The sequence below is a fragment of the Catharus ustulatus genome, chromosome Z (assembly GCF_009819885.2).
Source record: "Catharus ustulatus isolate bCatUst1 chromosome Z, bCatUst1.pri.v2, whole genome shotgun sequence".
NCBI classification, from domain to species: Eukaryota; Metazoa; Chordata; class Aves; order Passeriformes; family Turdidae; genus Catharus; species Catharus ustulatus.
In genome coordinates this window covers 54072420-54090821 of record NC_046262.2, presented here as the reverse complement: position 1 = coordinate 54090821, position 18402 = coordinate 54072420, and the positions used below count along the sequence as shown (strand labels likewise).

The 18402-nt window shown below is 40.2% G+C and overlaps 1 protein-coding gene across 4 annotated transcripts in view; it reads left to right on the top strand.

Annotated features, from left to right (window-relative positions):
* Positions 1-13896, top strand: part of ZNF608 (zinc finger protein 608) — an 82487-nt gene extending 68591 nt beyond the window's left edge. For 3 of the 4 annotated variants that reach the window (XM_033084827.2, XM_033084828.2, XM_033084826.2), the window contains exons 4-10: positions 4253-4340; positions 4807-7258; positions 8968-9385; positions 9929-10101; positions 11012-11165; positions 12404-12485; positions 13459-13896. In XM_033084827.2, the coding sequence (XP_032940718.1) occupies positions 4253-4340; positions 4807-7258; positions 8968-9385; positions 9929-10101; positions 11012-11165; positions 12404-12485; positions 13459-13465 (3374 nt within the window). In that variant the 3' untranslated portion in view covers positions 13466-13896. Of the gene's footprint in view, positions 1-4252; positions 4341-4806; positions 7259-8967; positions 9386-9928; positions 10102-11011; positions 11166-12403; positions 12490-13458 lie in introns of those variants that run through there. The other variant, XM_033084829.1, reaches the window with a different exon arrangement.
* The last annotated feature ends 4506 nt before the right edge of the window (positions 13897-18402 follow it).

Sequence of the window (18402 nt, the reverse complement as noted above, 5' to 3'; positions counted from 1 at the left end):
GGAAAAAGAATAAAATACAAAATCTTGTCTTGTTCCTAAAAGGCTGAAAACATTCAGTGTTAAAGGAGGAGCTTCTCTTGACAGTGGTGGGCACCAGATGACATCCTGGGCATACCGCTGTCATACATTAATGCTTTTGGGTATGATTCTGCCTTGGCTAATAACGGATTTCAGCAGGAAAAACTACAGTAGGTGAACTGTAAATCTTCTGGGTAACATGACTGCATTTCCTTACATTGTAACACGATTTTGTAATTCCCACACATAAAACATTCTTTACTTACTTTGTCTACTCTTGAATGATGAAGAGTAGCATGGGTAGTAACTTCAGAACTTGCAATTTTCATATTCTTGTTTGCTTTAATGTAGGACACACAACGCTGAAGACTGCAGAAAGTATTGCTAATTTCGGGTCTGCTGTAACTGTGAATAGTTACATAGTTTGCAAATAGAATGATCAACCAAATTAAACCAAGACGTTTATATCTGTACTTTGGGAATATGAGGTTTTTCTCTATTACATCTAATTCTTGTGAACTGTGCTCTGGTAATTGGTCAAACTCTTTGAGATGACACCCTTAGTTGCTCAAAGAAGCATTTGTGTGTAGTATATATTCACTGTTCTTTGATCCAACCTCACAAGAACAGAGTTAGATATTTGGCTAAGTTTCCTCCTGAAACTTCAAGCATCTTAGAGAGTCCAAATACCTTCGGGCACATTTCATTACAAGCACCTGAATTTTTTCCCATTCTTCAGTAATGGGTATTTTAAAAAGCTTAGGCTCTTGGGCTTTTAAGGTGAAAATGCATCTCTGTGTTCAGATAGTATGAAACCTGTAGGTTTCTCAGGCTGTCTTTGCATTTTCTCTCTTGTTCAGACAATGTTAAATAAATTATTGCTACATGATATACAGTCTAATTACAGTCATTACAGGAACTTTTTATGATTTGGCACAGCCCCCGAGAGGGTTGGTCCTGTGTGTAGTGTGCTCCTTCACAAGATGGAGTGGGTCTGTGGGCACACAGAGAGGAGCTGGGATGACCCCGAGAAGGGTTAGCGCATCCCTGAGTGCGTGGCCAGTGTACTCAGAGTGATACTGGGGGGTGAGCTGACACTGCTGTAGCATTGCCTCTGGGGCTGAGCAGGCTCAGCAGAGGTTCTTGAGTTGAGCTTAAATGCTGTGCCAGGACAAACAGTACACCCTGATTTAGAAGAATAATCTTTTCTCTTCAGCACTACATCAAGTGCTTTGTGTGGATTACCAACTCAGTCATCTCCATTTTCACCTTCTGGTGAAAGACATAAGCTCCACCAGTTGCATGTTTCCTTAGATCAGTCCTACCTCCCGTGTTGCTTATATTCTCCTCATCCTTTCCCGAGATAATCTTGGAAGAGTGAATGAGTTACCTTCCTGCTGGTTCTGTGGAATCCTACATGTGGCTGGGCAATGTGATGTCCATTAGGGTAAGGAAATGTATTCCTTGCCATAGCTACTCTAACACAGAGTGGAGATTAATGTTCTCTCCTGCTTGCACGGGACAAATTTAATGAGATGCTATATGTAGCAGACATTAAGGGAGGAACTTACTTGTGTTTGCTTTTGAAATACTGACTTTCTTACAATGGAACACCATTTAAATATCTTCTTAGAATTATTGAAATGTATTGATTTCAAGGGCTTTTATTCTTTTCAGTATTCTGTGCCTTCTACCTTGCCCTCTTTTCTGTCAATAGGTAATGAACTATCCCTAGGTCTTCTATATAAATAAATGAATGAAGTGCACGTAGAGACAGGCAAGATTACAAATATCAAGGAAGATGGATGCATAGGTCAGAATAAACCTTAAATAATTAACACAACCCCCCAAAATAAACAAAAAAAAAAAACCAAACCCAAAATAAAACAGACCAAACAAGCAAACAAACCAACCAACCAACCAACCCAACCGCCCCCAAAAAAGACCGAACATCCCCACAAAAATAACAATTGCTTTTTAAAAGGAGAGTAAAGGGGAACTAGCTGGTGGAGAAAAAATGACAAAGATAGTTCTTCAGTAACACTCCATGGGATGTCAGAGAGCTCTCTTTGCTTGTTACTTCTTGGATACTGGACAAACACTGGTATGTGGGCTGGAGGGATCAAATGTGCTGCTTGCAGATAGATGGGCTGCATGCTGTAATACAATTTACCAGTGAAAAATACTCATGATTTTCACTTGGAGGCTTACAGAGTCACAGATCACAAGCGCTTATAGTGGAAGAAAGGCATCAAAGCTGCCAGAGAAGCACCTTTGCAATCTCCTTTCTCTAGGGTGTGAGTGGCAAGTGGGAACATAACTTGGAGTTTGGCATTGTAAGAAACTCCATTTCCACCAACAGATATTTACTCTTGGATGTGCTGGGTTGTTTTCCTCTTCCTCCTCCTCCTCCCTGAACCCCAGCACACCCTGGCTGCCTCCATGCCTAAGCAAGGGGCACCATAAAGCAGCCTTGGTGTCTTTGCAGGCTGCCTAGTTTGCACAGGTCATAAAAATACAGCGTGACATTTTAACACTGGTCACAGAGTCAGTTCGGTTGTCTGAGATCATCGAGTCCAACCTGTGACCCAACACCACCCTGTCAAGTAGACCATGGGACTAAGTGCCACATCAAGTCTCTCCCTAAACACCTTCACCATGGTCCTTCTAGGTACTGAAAGCCTGACTCAGACACTGGCTAGAAGTGCAGTTTGTCTTTCATGCTTCCCCCCAGTGTACAGAATTCCAGTTGCCTAATCACAATGAAAAACCATATAGGGGATAAATTTCAAATCTGTTACAGAGAGTTTTCAAGGAAATCCCTTTTTCCCTGGTACCTCTGCTAACAACATTTAAAATACTTCCCTGCTGCTAAAAGATCCCTGAGGAAATAAGCTGCTGCTTGCATGTTAACTTCACCTCAGTGCAGCAGAGAGGGATGGTTTTAGTGCAAAATTAGAAATTGCACTGGTAACACAAAGCAAAAAGATGAGCTGGAAGCATTCTGGCACAATGCCATAATTGTATCTGTTACAGAGAGCTGCAGATAGAATAAGGGAAGTGTAGAGGAAAAACAAGGCTGTCAGCTGCGAGTTGGTGTCTTCACGCCTCTCATAAATTGGGAACATTTTGTATTGTGCCTTTCTTTGTTAGATAAAATGTATTTCTTATTTCAGTGTGTGTTCTAATGAGAAGAGATGTCTGGTTCAATAACACTACCTTCTGTTTATCTGTGGCAGTTAATGAATTAAAGGGGTCATTATGCTGGCTAGTCCATAAACATGATGATAAATTATGTGAAGAAGCATTTAAGAGCAACCTGAAAACATTTGAATGACATCCCCCACATTTATTTTCTTGTTACTTACAATAACCTACCTCATCATTCACAAATTTTACAGGGATAATTCTAATAAAACAAAATGAGAATTCTGCTTTAGGCAGGCAAATTTGCATTTAATAAAAGTCATAAATGGAAAAGCAATTAAGTTACAGTAGGTTTTCTGAAATATCTCTCTTCCTCTATAAATATATATTATAATTACTCCTACCTTCACTGCTGTATGGTTGAAGTTTCATGTCTAGTCTCTCGCTTTCCACAGAAACAAAAACAAGGCAAATAATACATTTTTTCCAGCTATGTCTGCTGAACAAAACTTGTGGTGCATACATGTGTATGTTGGTGTGTTTGGATATGAGTAATTTCAAGTAAATAGAAGCATCATTATCATATTGTTCAAAGCAAAGCAGATTATTCCTCTCAGTCACCTTCAGATTTAAACACTGTAACTGGTGCTTAGTTTATACTGGCTGGCTGCCAAGTGAAAGCAATTATGGGCAATAATAGCAAAATTAAGAGGTGAGTGTTGCTGTTTTACAGCAGGACATGGCAAAACCCATTTCCTTCTGTCAGCTGTATCTTGATTACACACACACGGTCACACAGGCAAGCTGTCTTACACGCACACACATGCATGCACACATTCTTGTTCTTTGTCATTTGCAGTCTTTCCTGTGGGTTTTAACTTGAGGTCACCGAAACCAAAAAAGAGGAAGAATATAGACCAGAGTGTTTGAAAGCAAATGAGAGTAAATGTCTCACTCTATGGGGGAAAAACAGAAAAAAGAGAAAAAAAAAAGAAGAAAAAATAAGAGGGCAAAACAAAAAGCCTAAAAAGCCTATCCCAGTTACTGTTCTAACTGTAATGATACTTTATTTTTCACTCACTGACAGGTGTCCTGGTGGTAAACGTTACATGGAGGAACAAGACTTACGTGGGAACACTGTTGGACTGCACAAAGCATGACTGGGCCCCTCCTAGGTAGGCAAGCATTCTGGGTCTGTTTTTTCTCCACTGTATTTTAACCCCTAATCTCAGGCAAGAGACCATACAGGGATTAATAAAGCACAACTAGTTATAATTGAAAACATGCACCAGTGAAACAAGTAATTCTCTCTTCCAGAGTGAAAAGTGGAGTGGAAGCTCTTCTTTATTTTACTTTTCTGTTTTTGAGAGGGAAGAGGAAATTCATGGGATTCGGTCAGAGAGCAGTTAATTTCAAAATGCACTTCTGCAAGTTAGTAAAATTTTTTGCTCCATTGTTCTAACCAGGTGGATATGTCCTTACCATTTTTGTCCTTTTTTAATGACTTTGACACTGTTCTCATTTGTCAGAAGGACATCTTTCCTTTAGTATTGTGTGAAGACTCTCTTACGGGACGTGGTGGTGGTGGTTTTTGTTTTTTTAGTTCATGGCTCCTGCTGATGAAATCTATTGTTTGTGCAGGTTTTGTGAATCGCCAACCAGTGACCTGGAAATGCGCGGAGGACGGGGCAGGGGGAAGCGGGCAAGGTCCGCTGCAGCTGCTGCTGTACCTGGGAATGATGCGAGTTTTGCAGAGTCCAGAGGACTTCAGAATAAAAATCGAGGCGGTGCCAATGGCAAGGGGAGGAGGGGTAGCCTTAACTCAAGTGGGCGCAGAACACCCCCAAACTGTGCCATGGATGAAGTCAAAGCCAGCCCCTCGTCCACAAACAAGAGGAAAACTAAGCCTCCTATGGAGCTGGATTTGAACTCCAGTTCAGAGGACAATAAGTCTGGAAAACGCATTCGTACTAACTCTAGAAGCACTCCCACCACCCCACAGGGGAAACCCGAGACTACTTTTTTGGACCAAGGCTGCTCTTCCCCAGTGCTGATTGACTGTCCTCACCCCAACTGCAACAAGAAGTACAAGCACATTAATGGATTACGTTACCATCAGGCTCATGCACACTTAGACCCAGAAAACAAACTGGAGTTTGAGCCTGACAGTGAAGACAAAATTTCAGACTGCGAGGAAGCACTGAGTAACGTCGCACTTGAATGCAGTGAGCAAAGCACAAATTTGCCAGGCTTTGATCCACTAAAAGCACCGACATCTCCTTCCTCCATTGCTACCCCAGGGACCCCCAAGGGAAAGAGGGAACTGACCAGCAATGGCTCTGGTTCAGTTATCAGTTCCAAAACTGGCAAGAATTCTGGCAAAAAGAAGGGTCTGAACAGTGAATTGAGCAGCCTTCCAGTAATTTCTAACATGGCAGCCACATTAGATAATTGCTCAGTAGCAGATGGCAGTTTGCAAACTGAAATGCCAAAATTGGAGGCTGAAGGGTTAATTGAGAAGAAGAGTTTGGGTGATAAAGGCAAGAAATCAAACAATTGCAAAGTGGATAAGAACCTTTCCAAGATGAAAACAGCCAGGCCCATTGCCCCAGCGCCAGCACCAACTCCTCCCCAGTTAATAGCTATACCTACTACAGCCTTTACAACCACCACTACAGGGACAATTCCGGGTCTGCCCTCTCTAACAACTACTATTGTTCAGGCTACACCAAAGAGCCCTCCACTGAAACCCATTCAACCAAAGCCCACAATTATGGGAGAGCCAAGCACTGTAAACCCAGCTCTCACATCACTCAAAGACAAAAAGAAAAAGGAGAAGCGAAAGCTGAAGGACAAAGAAAGCAAAGAGACGGGCAGCCCCAAGATGGATTCTAAGCTGGGGAAGCTGGAGGATTCAAAAGGGTCTGGAAAAGATTTATCTGGACATTTTTTAAAGGACCATCTCAACAAAAATGAAGTGCTAGCTAATGGATTGTCAGAGTCTCAAGAGAGCAGGATGGCAAGTATTAAGGCTGAAGCTGATAAAGTTTACACATTCACAGACAATGCGCCCAGCCCTTCCATAGGGAGTGCCTCCAGGATGGAATGCAGCACTTTGGTGAATGGACAATCTGCCATGGCCCCACTGCACGTGTTGACACAGAATGGCGCAGACAGCACGGCTGCTAAAACCAACAGCCCCGCTTACTCAGATATTTCTGATGCAGCTGATGATGGTGGCTCTGACAGCAGGTCAGAGGGCATGAGGTCAAAGGCCAGCTCTCCATCAGATATTATTTCTAATAAAGATGGTGTTGTAAAAGGACATTCTTCAACCACAGCACAATCAGCTCAAGCAAAAGAGTCTCATTCTCCCTATTACCATGGCTACGATCCTTACTATTCCCCAAGTTACTTGCACTCTGGACAGGTCAGTGCCCCAGCAACTGGGAACAGCAGTACCCCACAGGGGCTGAAAATTAAAAAAGAGGCTGAGGAAGAGGCTGAAAAGAAAGAGAAGGCAGAATCGTCAGATGCCAAGAAAAGCGAAAGCACTTCCTCTAATTTGCAGCCGCAACATCAGTCTGTAATAACTCAAAGACACCCTGCACTTGCTCAGTCACTTTATTATGGACAGTATGCCTATGGGCTCTATATGGACCAAAAGTCCTTAATGGCCTCCAACCCTGCTTACAGGCAGCAGTATGAAAAATATTATGAGGACCAGAGACTAGCAGAACAAAAAATGGCACAAAGTGGCAGGGACTGTGAAAGGAAGAATGACCCCCCCTTGAAGGAGATTGGGAAGGATGACAACAAGCAGAAGAATATTCCATCTGCCACTATTTCAAAGGCCCCTTCAACTCCTGAGTCCAGCAAAAATAACACTAAAATAGGGTCATCAGTTCCTAACAAAGGTGAGGAGACAAGCAAATCACAGATCCTTTCCAATCACCAGCAGCAGCTTCAGTCTGACACTTTCAAAGCCAAACAAATGGAAAACCACCAGCTTATAAAGGAGGCTGTGGAGATGAAATCTGTTATGGACTCAATGAAGCAAACAGGAGTAGATCCAACCACAAGATTTAAACAGGTGAGATCACCAGAAATGGAACAAGAGTGTCTTGGTTAATCTTTTAGGTTGTGAGATTTTCTTTCTGATTCTACTACGTTCTTCTACCTCTGCAGCCAAACAAGCTCCACCATCCTTTTTTCATGCTGCATGGCATTGTAGTCTGTGAATAGACCAATAAACCTTCCAGATGAGCTGTTTGAAAAGAACAAAAAAAAAAATAAAAAGTCTAGTAAGGTGGTGATAGAGCACAGGCTTAAGACCTGAACTGACTATTTTAAACTACATTCATGAATAAAATAGAATTAGATTTCTCTTTTAGATGTAAATTCTATGTAGTTTGCTTAGTTCAGAAATGAGAAATTTCAAGCAAAATAAGCAGCTTTCATTGTGAGAGGACTTAAAGTAGATTTGAAACATGGTTTGAAGTGTTTCTTTTTTTTGTTAAATGACGGTTGGCATTTACTAAAGATGGGTGAACTGGTTCTTTGAAGAGTTGGCTTAAAGCACAGCTCTTTATCTTAACCCAAGGTGACCTTTCTGAAGCAGTTAAGTTCCCCTTCTCTCCTCAACCAACCCCAAGCCCCTACAGACCTACACAATGGATGAAATCCTCTCCCCATTGAAGTCAGAGATAGTTTTGCCATTGACTTCAGTGGAACTAGAATTTTATCCAGTGGCTTCATGCTGACCCTCGTAGATGTCACGTTGCCTTCATTTGAGGCAACGCAACTGTCTCCGTGCTCTGAACTGGAGCCTCAATGCTTGATGCTTTCATGTTCTGGTGTATGGTATGTCCCAGACTTCACCCTCACAGGCTGCCTTTCAAGGCACAGTGGGATCAGGGGAGTGGGAGTAGAGAGCTCTAAAGGAAGTGGGATGGTACAGCCCTAAGTAGGAGAAGATTTCTGCTGATTCAAGTGAGTATTTGAACCAGACTGTCCAAGCGTTTGGTTGTGTGCTTATATTTCTGTGGCCTGTGCCATAAGTGTCTGTCAGTTGAGGAAAATCTTGACAGTTAGTTCTTGCATATCCTGTATTAGAAAAAGAAGTCTTCCTATTGCTTCTCCATGCTGATTTAGTGTGGCATTGCAAAGAACTCCCTTCTCTAGTTGTGAAACATTTATAAACTGCTCTGTGTAACATATTATGTAAAAAATTATTTGCAGTACCTACCCCTCTGTAACTTTACAAACTTAAAACAGGATTGTCAGCTGAAAGTCTGCTTTAATGTTTGATTTCCACTGATTCCTGGATGTTAGTAATACCAGAGGCAGCATAAGAATCTTGCCTGCTAGATCAGCTGTTCATGTGCATTGTTCCAGGTATTCTAAGTGCTCTGGCATATCATTAGCCAGCTCTAATTTTGTGGTTCAAAGATATTTTTTGCTCTCTAGTGGGAAAAATCTCTCTGTGGGCTTTAATTAAAATGTTTTATGAATAACATGGTCTCAGAACTTCATTACATTGCACATGTATTTCATGATTAAACTAGTTAAAGGCATGAAGAAGGATATAAGATGAAGCAATTGAATTAAATTTTGATAATAGACTCTTGCTCCTTCATGGGAATATTGGTTTGACTTTAAGCTCGAGGCACTCTGTGGCAAGCAAACCTCTCCTCTATTAAAACAGCTATTAAAAATACATTAACTGAAATGTGGGAAATATCAATAACAAACTTGGTTCTACATCTAAATTCAGAACAATTTTTTTCTCCTCTGTATTAGGATCCAGATTCACGAACATGGCATCATTATGTCTACCAACCCAAATACCTAGATCAGCAAAAATCAGAAGAACTTGATCGTGAGAAAAAGTTAAAAGAAGACAGCCCTAGAAAAACACCTAACAAGGAAAGTTCCCTGCCTAACCTTCCTGTCTCATTAGCAAGCATTAAAGAGGAGCCTAAAGAGGTCAAGCGTTCTGATTCTCAATCAGTGGATGAGAGCAAGATAAAAAACGATGATCAAAAGACTCCTGTAAATTGGAAGGACTCTCGGGGTGCTAGAGTAGCAGTTTCCTCGCCAATGAGTCAACATCAGTCATACATCCAGTACTTGCATGCTTATCCGTATCCACAGATGTACGATCCCAACCATCCAGCCTATCGTGCAGTCTCTCCTGTCCTAATGCACAGCTATCCTGGTACGTATTCCGAAACCTGCGTGGCGTGCTAGTTAAGATTTGCATCCTAAGGTTCACTAAAGCCTGTGTTTTTAATATTTCTGTTAGGGGCTGGGCTAAATTGGAAGCTTCGTGGGTGACGTTGTATTGCTTGTGCTTCCACTGGGGAAAGTTCTGTAGATGAAACTGATTTAATACAAGATGTTCCTTTTATGAACTCTCAAGTTTCTCAACACTTGACAGTCTGCTGTTGCTGTTAGACTGACAGATAGTTTATTGCCTATAAAAATATTCTAAGCACTTACTGTCAGAACCATTATAGTTACTATTCCTTTTACTTAAAGAGGACCCATAAATGTCTGAAATGGCTATCAACTCAATCCTCTTTATAACCTCCATTCATCAGGGTAAATTAGGTGGTGAAATTGAAGAGCAGTGTGCCATTTGGTAGTCATGTGATCTACTTTTGATGTAATTCTCAGTTCTGACGTTGTCTCCTCCTACCTTGAAATAATCAAAATGTAGAACCAGTAACTTGATGTGGTATTTATTGTTTACCTGCAGGGGCCTATCTCTCTCCAGGATTTCATTATCCAGTTTATGGGAAGATGTCAGGGAGGGAAGAGGCAGAGAAGGTCAATACCAGCCCAAGCATCAATGCAAAATCAACCACTGAGTCCAAAGCACTGGATTTGCTCCAGCAGCATGCCAACCAGTACCGCAGCAAGTCACCTGTTGTAAGGCATCATTTGTTCTTACTGGAGAGTGTCATATACAGGAAGGGGTAGAGGAGGAACATAATGGTGGGAAGCACACAATCTGGCATCAGGCTAAGAGTGATGATTCTTCTTTATAGTACTGCTTACCATAAAAGCAGTTTATAGTCAGAATGCTTCTGTGGCATAAACTGGATGTAACACATCTAACATAGTTCTGTACTGAGGTTTCCTGTCTTGAATAGACTCATACAGAAATGCAGATTCAGAGATACCTCCTGGTGCACATATTTTTGCAGTTAAACAGGAACCTCCTATTTGGAAACATAATGAGAAGTTGGGCTGTGGGATTTGATAATATTCCCTGCTTGTATTTGCCAAGAATCCACATCTTCCAAGCGGCTGATTACCAGCCCCCATTTAGATTTACAAATATGATTCACGAAGTTGGAGCAAATACTTTCAGGTTTCACTTCAGATAAGTTGATGCTGGTTTTAATCATGAGCAAGTCACTGACTCTCATTCTATTTTCTAAAAGGTTTTTCTGCTATTCAGTCAAACTTGATCCCCAGAGAATTTTAGAAGGTTGAGGATTAATTAACACCCATTTTCAGCAGCTTACCTAGTTTGTTTAGGCATTGGCAAGCCAGCCGTGCTTCAGGGAGCACAAAGCTAGAAGTCACCATGGTGTCTTCCAGATGCAGTGTGTTGCCTCACAATCTTTGTGCTTTGGGAAATCTATCATTAACCAGAAGGATTAGCTTTAGATTAGAATCAAATGCAAATATTCCAGTAGAGATACTTCTTCAGAAAAATTAGCTTCATCATTTGTACTCAAAAGCTTTTTGACAGGTAGTAGCACATGGTTTTGTTGTGATTTCATCCCTTTTAAAATTCTCACAACAGTTTTCTTTCACTTTCTGTCACCAGCCTGTGGAAAAATCACCAGCTGAGCGTGAGCGGGAAGCAGAGAGAGAACGAGACCGCCATTCTCCTTTCAGCCAGCGGCATCTCCACACACACCACCACACACACGTTGGAATGGGCTACCCCCTTATACCAGGACAGTATGACCCATTTCAAGGTGAGCCAAAAATTGTCAGTGGATTCCTCATGGAATTGTTGCCTTGACACTGGATTTGTGCCAACATCAAGCATTTTGAATGGAGGTCCTGTTGTTAGAACAGAAGTGCTTTACATTTAGAAAGAAGGCTTGATGATTCATAGCATATACTAGCAACAAATTAATAGCTACATGCCTGAGAAATACCAAGTTTTGTTTCCAAAACTGGGTGTCAGAGCATTATTAAAGATGTACCAGTTAGGCTGTCATCCATATGAATGTTTTGATTCCTCCTGCAAACTGACATTAACTGGCTGAAAGGCAGTAAAATATCCAAACCAAACAACCCCCTTTTTGTATAATTAGGGTTGTGCAAGCAATGGAGGAAGTGTAGCAAAGACAAAAGCTTTTTATACTGAACATATTTTATGTACAAGGCATTGCAGTCACAAGCGTTTGTGCTTGCTATAATTTCACTGTTTGAAAGAGGACTTTTTGTATTTTGGCAAGTGCCATGCGCAAAGTTGCAGTCAGGAAAAAAAGCAGCACCAGTGAGATACAATTATTCTCCCTAGGTTTTATACTGGTCTTTGAATGTTTCTTCTCTGACTGTGGGCTCTAGCTGAATTAAAAGGAGGTTTCCTCCCATGCAGCAAAGTACGTGCTACCACAGCTGGTGGCCAAATGACATTTCTCCTTTACGTTGACTTGGTGCCTCAGCACTTATTTTGCCTGTGTAAAAGTCTTGACATTTCTTAGTGTGATTCAGTGATTCCTTATGCCTTTTGGGATGCATTATGCTTGTTCAGTAGTAAAACCATAAAAATGGTAAGTTATTATGAAAGTATTGTATCCTGAGCAACTGGCATGTAGTTTCTGTAATTCACTGTGACTTTTGATTCTTGTTGTTTCCTGATACCTATTATTTTTACTGAGCTTCCTATTCATGAGCTCTTCATACAAACCATTTAGCATCACACAGTGCAGTATTTGGAAAGGAATGCAGTAAGTAGAAATGCTGCAATTTCTTGCAGAATATCTATCAAAGACAATTCAGTTTATGACAGAAAGGTGTATTGATAATACTGGGCAGACTGTCTTAACAATGTTGCCTACAATATTTGTCATTTATGTAATATTAACCCTCCCCATGTTTTTTAGTTGTTTTCCTTGGAGATTCTGCCTACCATTTCTCTGATCACAAAAATCCATTAAAACTAGAAGTACATCAACATTCCTTTTTTTCTTCTTTCCCTCAGGATTGACCTCTGCTGCCCTTGTTGCCACTCAGCAGGTGGCTGCACAGGCATCTGCATCTGGTATGTTTCCTGCACAAAGAAGGTAAATAGTCAATAAATTATATCTTGTAACATAGAGAGGAAAAAGCAAATCAGAGATTTTTTTTTAGCCTGATGGTGTGCATTTCCTTGTACATCACAGTTTTTAAAGTTGAAGAAAACTTGGTACTTTGGGTTAATTGCAATTTTGTTCTCCTTAGAATAACATTTTGTCTTTAGTTGTGTTTCTTAATTATAACATAGATCATTAAAAAAGAACACGTAATCTGTCTTCTGAGATTTTCTTCTGACACGTAGTCTGTCTTCTGAGTGTGTTTTAAGAATTAAGATAAAACAAGAGGTTATGAAATATAATTTAAGATCCAAATTTTTAATAAAATGAGTTTAAAATTAATGTTTGGTTGGCTCTATGCATGACCAGAAAAACTTAGGATTTCATCTATTCTGCAAGTCTGCCTGGCTTGCTGATCTTGCTTTTGGAGAGGTTTGTTTGGGAGCCCATTAGAGATGGCTTTGTATTTAAGTTGCACACCCGTGTCATACATTTACATGCCTGAAATTTTCTCAGGTATTTACTGGGTTGTCAAGAGGAAAACTTCTGTATTATGATCATCCCATATCAAGTCAAAATTCCAAAGCATCTTTTAACATTAGGGTTTTGTTCATTGCTGCCATGTTATAACTCAGAATTTAATGTATTAAATAGAACTGTGAAGTTCCATGTTACAGGTGTCTGTCTGAAAGCAATCATTAGCTAGAATTATTTGAGTAAGAAAGGTTTGTAGCCCTGGAAGAGCTGATGGATGACAGGGTATCAGAACCCAGAAGAAAAATCCTGGCACAGGTTACTTCTTAGGATGTTGCTCCTGACAGGGGAGGGTTTTTTCTTCTGCTGTTTTTTCTTCTTGAGTTTGAGAATGCTTGTTCAGATTTCATTTCATGATGTGTTCAAGGTGCAGGGAAAAAGTGTGAGGAAAGGATGCTGCCTACTAAAACCTTCTTCTTTCTCTTTTCAGAGAATGATGAATTTGGGGATGAACATTGTCATGTGACTGGATCACATGAGGAAGCGCTTTATTACAGACATCAGTTCCATGGTGTTAATTTGAAATGCCTTAATGGCAGGCAAAAACCAGTCATTTCATTTTTGTAAATTGCAGATTTTATCACAGAGTAACAAATGTTGCTGTAATTAGACTTCTGTTTTTATATATATATATATGCGTATATATATATATACATATATATATAAAAATATATATATATTCTTTACTTTTTTTGTATCAGTACCAAGGCTCGCACACAGGGTCTGCTGCTACGTTGCGAACCACACACTAAATGGAGATATGTATTTGTCATGTTTAGAAGGCGTTAACTGCAAAAGGCTGTTTGTTTCTTTTCTCCTTCTTCTTCTTCTTCTTCTTCTCCTTCTCCTTCTCCTTCTCCTTTTTCTTCTTCTTCTTCTTCTTCTTCTTCTTCTTATTCTTCTACTTCTTCTTCTTCTTCTTCTTCTTCCTCCTTTCCTTTTTCTTCTCTCTTTTTTCCTTTCCAGTTGTAAATAAATAATGTTATGTATCAGTGTGCCTGAACCTTGCATACCCTTCTGGTATTTCCCACAAGCTCTCAGAGAGGCTAACTGTGATGACACTTTGGTACAATGTAGATGTCTATTTGGTGGTTCCTATTAAGATGCATCAGTGTAAAATGTTACTGTATTCACTGTTTCATTGTAATTGTGTATTGTGAAAAATATACCTTTGGAAGGCATGGGGATTCTAGTACCACAAAAACTGTGTTGTATATAATGTATAGATTTTAAATGGAGATAATGAGCATCTGTGAATAATGAAATGTCTTTTTTGATAATCTTGAATGGCAGATAACCTAATAGCCTGCATATGAGAAGACATCTGTGATTGTTCTATTACTTGAATAGTCCTGCAGTCTTTTTTTTAATGTTTACAATTACCCAGATTTAGAGGAGAGACTTTAATGCCATTACCTGTTTACTTGTTTTATGCTGTAACCTAGTTTATTTTATGTAAAAACTATATCAAATGCTTTCATTTTTTTACTTGCCTTAAATAATTTGGCAATCAGAATAATGAAAAAACTTTGATTTTTTTTTCTTCTTAATTTTTTTTTAATTTTTCTTTTTATTTCTGGGTGTTCTTGAGCCACTTTGAAAGATGTGTCATAGCTGTAGATAGCAGAGGGTGCAGCAATGGCACAGCTCCTAGTTGTGCTCCTGTTGGGCCTGTGCCATTGTCCTCTCCCAGTGGGCAATGCAGGGTCCAAGCCAGATGGCAGATGGACCTCTTTTTGTTGACCCTGATAGGCTTAAAAAAGGCCCATGGTAACACTTTAGATGGTATTAGTGGAACTGAAGTCTCTAATACCTGTTTTAGAGCAGCTCTGTATGCTATAAATTATAGGCAAATTTTTCCTATTATATGTGTATTTCCCTTCCCCCCAAAATGAATAGATGCCTAAAACCAGAGGACCTGTCAATTTAAAAAATAAAATTCTTTTGCTGTGTCTAACCTGCATTACCAGAAGATAAATATCTTATGTGGTTATACCACCAGTTTTGTTATAATGCAGTTAACAGAGTACACAGTAACATGAAATTTCTAATTATGATGTGAAAAAAAGATTAACTGGTCAGGTTTTTGAGGCTTTAACTTTTTTCCTTTTCTGCATATCCTGGTAACACTGATTGTCAAAATTGATTTTTAAAGTTTTACTGGTTTTTTGTTTTGTGTTTGTTGGGGTTTTTTTTGACAGGGTGAATTACTGCAAGTTAAAGGTTGTTCTTGAAGTTGGTTCCATTTCTTCTACCTTGTGAATACTCAATACAGAAGGATGAATTAAAGATTCCCAACAGACAAGCACACTTGGACTTTTATATTACTATGATGAATCTGCCATTAATATTGCTATAATTGTTTTATTTTTATAGGCATAAAATCGGTTCCCTTAGTGAATAGTTATAAGGTTTATTGATTTTTACTACACATCATTCATCTGTGGCTTACTATTGTCTTGTTCTGAACACATTCAGAAGTCTCACAGTGGTGACATACTACAAGTTAGCCTCATAAAAAAAAATGGGAAGGAAGGGGTGTTTTCTTTGAAAAAGGGGATATTGTGAATGCAGGGCTCTTGAAATAATAAATGCCTTATTACTTCTATAGTAAAGGCTCAGATGGCTTTTGTGTTGAAACGTGCCGTTGACTTTTGGTTTTTTCTGCCTAAACCGTTGCTACCAATGCTACCACAGCAAAATAGATCTTACAAACTCACATGTTGGTGATTTTGATTTAGTGTGGTTTGAGTGTCATAAATAGCTGGAACAAATTACTCTGATTGCTACAGGGTAAGCAACAGTTGAAAGTACAATTAGTGTTGTAGTTTTATTGTATCCTTGAAGTCCATAAGAGTGACTAACATCTATTGCCATTTATTGTCTTCCTCCACTTAAGATTATTATGTATTCCATCTGGCTTCATAGCCTTCTTTTTGATTTAACACTCTCCTTACTGCCCTCTCTAAAGGCTGTGCCACAGTCAGTGCCACTCTGGTTCAGGACTCCCCAAAGCCAAAGGGTATCCGCCCACATGTCTGAGCACTGATGGGCAGCTGCCAGGGTCATCTCACCACTGTGTGAGCATCCAAAGGAAGAGCAAAATGAAGCATTAATACAAGATGACAATAATATAAATACACCTGGGAGCTAAGAACTGCAGAGGCTGGTCGCTGAAAAGGGGCACCAGAAGCATCATGATACAGATACATTTGCACTCTGTTTTCCAAGAGATGGAAAACATTTTGCTACCTCTAGCTGACATGTACCACCCTGCCCTTCCAGCAGCAGCTAACAGTGACCTTGCTTCTGTCTTACATCCAGATGTTGCTGGATGTCTTGCAAAGGTGAAGCAGGGCTTATGCAGTCAGTACACTCCTTTGGGTTTCTAAGTCTATCCATGTACGTGCAGCTAGAGAAATGAAAGGTCTGTCAGTGCAAGCTCATCACAAAGGCTCAAAAAACCTAGCCAGGGAGATACTACCTGTGATGCTTCCAGTGGGAAAAAATGGCTGTGAACAGCAAAGGAGTTGGGGTGCTTTTTGAAGCTGGCTGGCTACCAGGACCAGGGCCTAGAGCTGGTCAAAATGGGGCCTAAGAGAAATATAACTTCAGTTTTGTAATTTTAGAATTCTCTGGTGGCCTTGGGGAGTACCCAAGTCACAGAGATAATTCTGTGCCGCACATCTCCTCCTTGATTCTGGTTGGTGTATGGGTCTTGAGTCACACTTGTCACTCTCCTGTCAGAACAAGGACCCACAAAGGACATGAATTTAAAGAATCCTTGAATCCATCCTAAAACACACACGAGGGATTGTTGATAGCATAAAAATTGGCATAAACAAAGACACTATAGTGCCCTTCTACAGCTCTCCACCCTGGCTCTTTTCAGAGAACCAGTGAGAGTCAGGCAGGGAGTCTAATTCATACTTTGTTCCTGGCATCAGAGTCTTGTCACTGTCACAACTGACAAAAGTACTGTCCTCATGTTTCTGTCTCAGAATCTCACTCTTATTTGCTTGCCACACTCTCTCCTCTTTTTCCCTCTCTCCTCTCTGTGCCACTTAATGCCAGCTTAATGGGCCCTCTTACATCCATCTGATACCATCAAAACTCTATTTGCACATCTAAAAGATTTCTGCATACATTTGTGAGCTTGACCCTTGATTAGTTCTCTCTCATCACAATTCTTCTGTTGACCTGCACCTTTTTCTTTATCTTAGACTGTGTTAATGTATCCTGCCTCTCTTCAGCCTATAGTGTTTGGGACAGAGAACATGTTTCACTTCAAATTCATATAGCACAGTTCATATTTACAGCTACCTCTTAATAATAGCTACAGCCCCTTGCAGGTGATGGCACAAGATGCCATGTTAGGACAGACCACTGTTAAGGAGCTTAAGGTAACTGAAAAAAACATTACAGTTTTCAAAGGTGTTTTGAAACCATGCAATGACTAAATTATGAATGATACGATGCCCACATAGGAAGTCTGAGCCTTTATCTCCCTGCATCAGAGGGAACTGGAGACATACAGTCATTACTTAATGTGCCAGCTTTGTTCTGCTTTAGAAAGACAGCTCTGATTCCACTTTTAGCACTTTATGTAGCTCTCTGCACTAAACACCCTGTAATATTACTGTGAACTACAGCTCTCCCTCGGGAAGTTTTGTTTTTTCTTGGTCAGTATTTCCTAAGTTCTCATAGCTTCAGCCTTTTTTCCAAGGTTGGCTTTTTTTCTTTCCTCTTTTTTTTTCTCTTCTTTTTTTTTTCTTTCATTCTTTCTTTTTTTTTTTTTTTTTTTTTTTTTTTTTTTTTTTTTTTTTTTTTTGGAGGGAGGGGATCGACTCTTGCAAGAAATGCAAAAGGTTTTAATCAAGGAGAGGAGACATCAGCTGAAGTTGTGCATATTCCAGTGGTGGGGAGCCATTAAAATTCTTACACTGTGTCCTGGTTTAGAGGACAGCATTGCCAGGAAAAAAAAAGGCAAAAGCTTTTTTCCAAAATGGAGAGTGAAAATCTCCTCCCTCCCAGTTTACTATAATTTGGAAATTAAGGAACTCTCAGGCAAAGGTATGGGTTTAGGAATAACAGTTCTTTACTGATAAATCTACAAGACAAACAAGAACAACATCAGCTATGAAAAAATCAGTGACAAAACAGAACAAAACTCAGTCTCAGTCCCCTTTTCCAGTCACAGACGCCCTCCTCCTCCGCACGGTCCCGGTGGAACTGGGTGGTTTCTCTCAGTCGCAGCAGCAGCCGGAGCAGGCAGGCGAGGCGGCAGCGGCAGGGGGGGTCCCAGGTGGGGGAAGGGTGAAGGAAAAGAAGCCTCCGCTCACTGTTTGCTTCCCGGTTCTCAGCACTGTTCTCA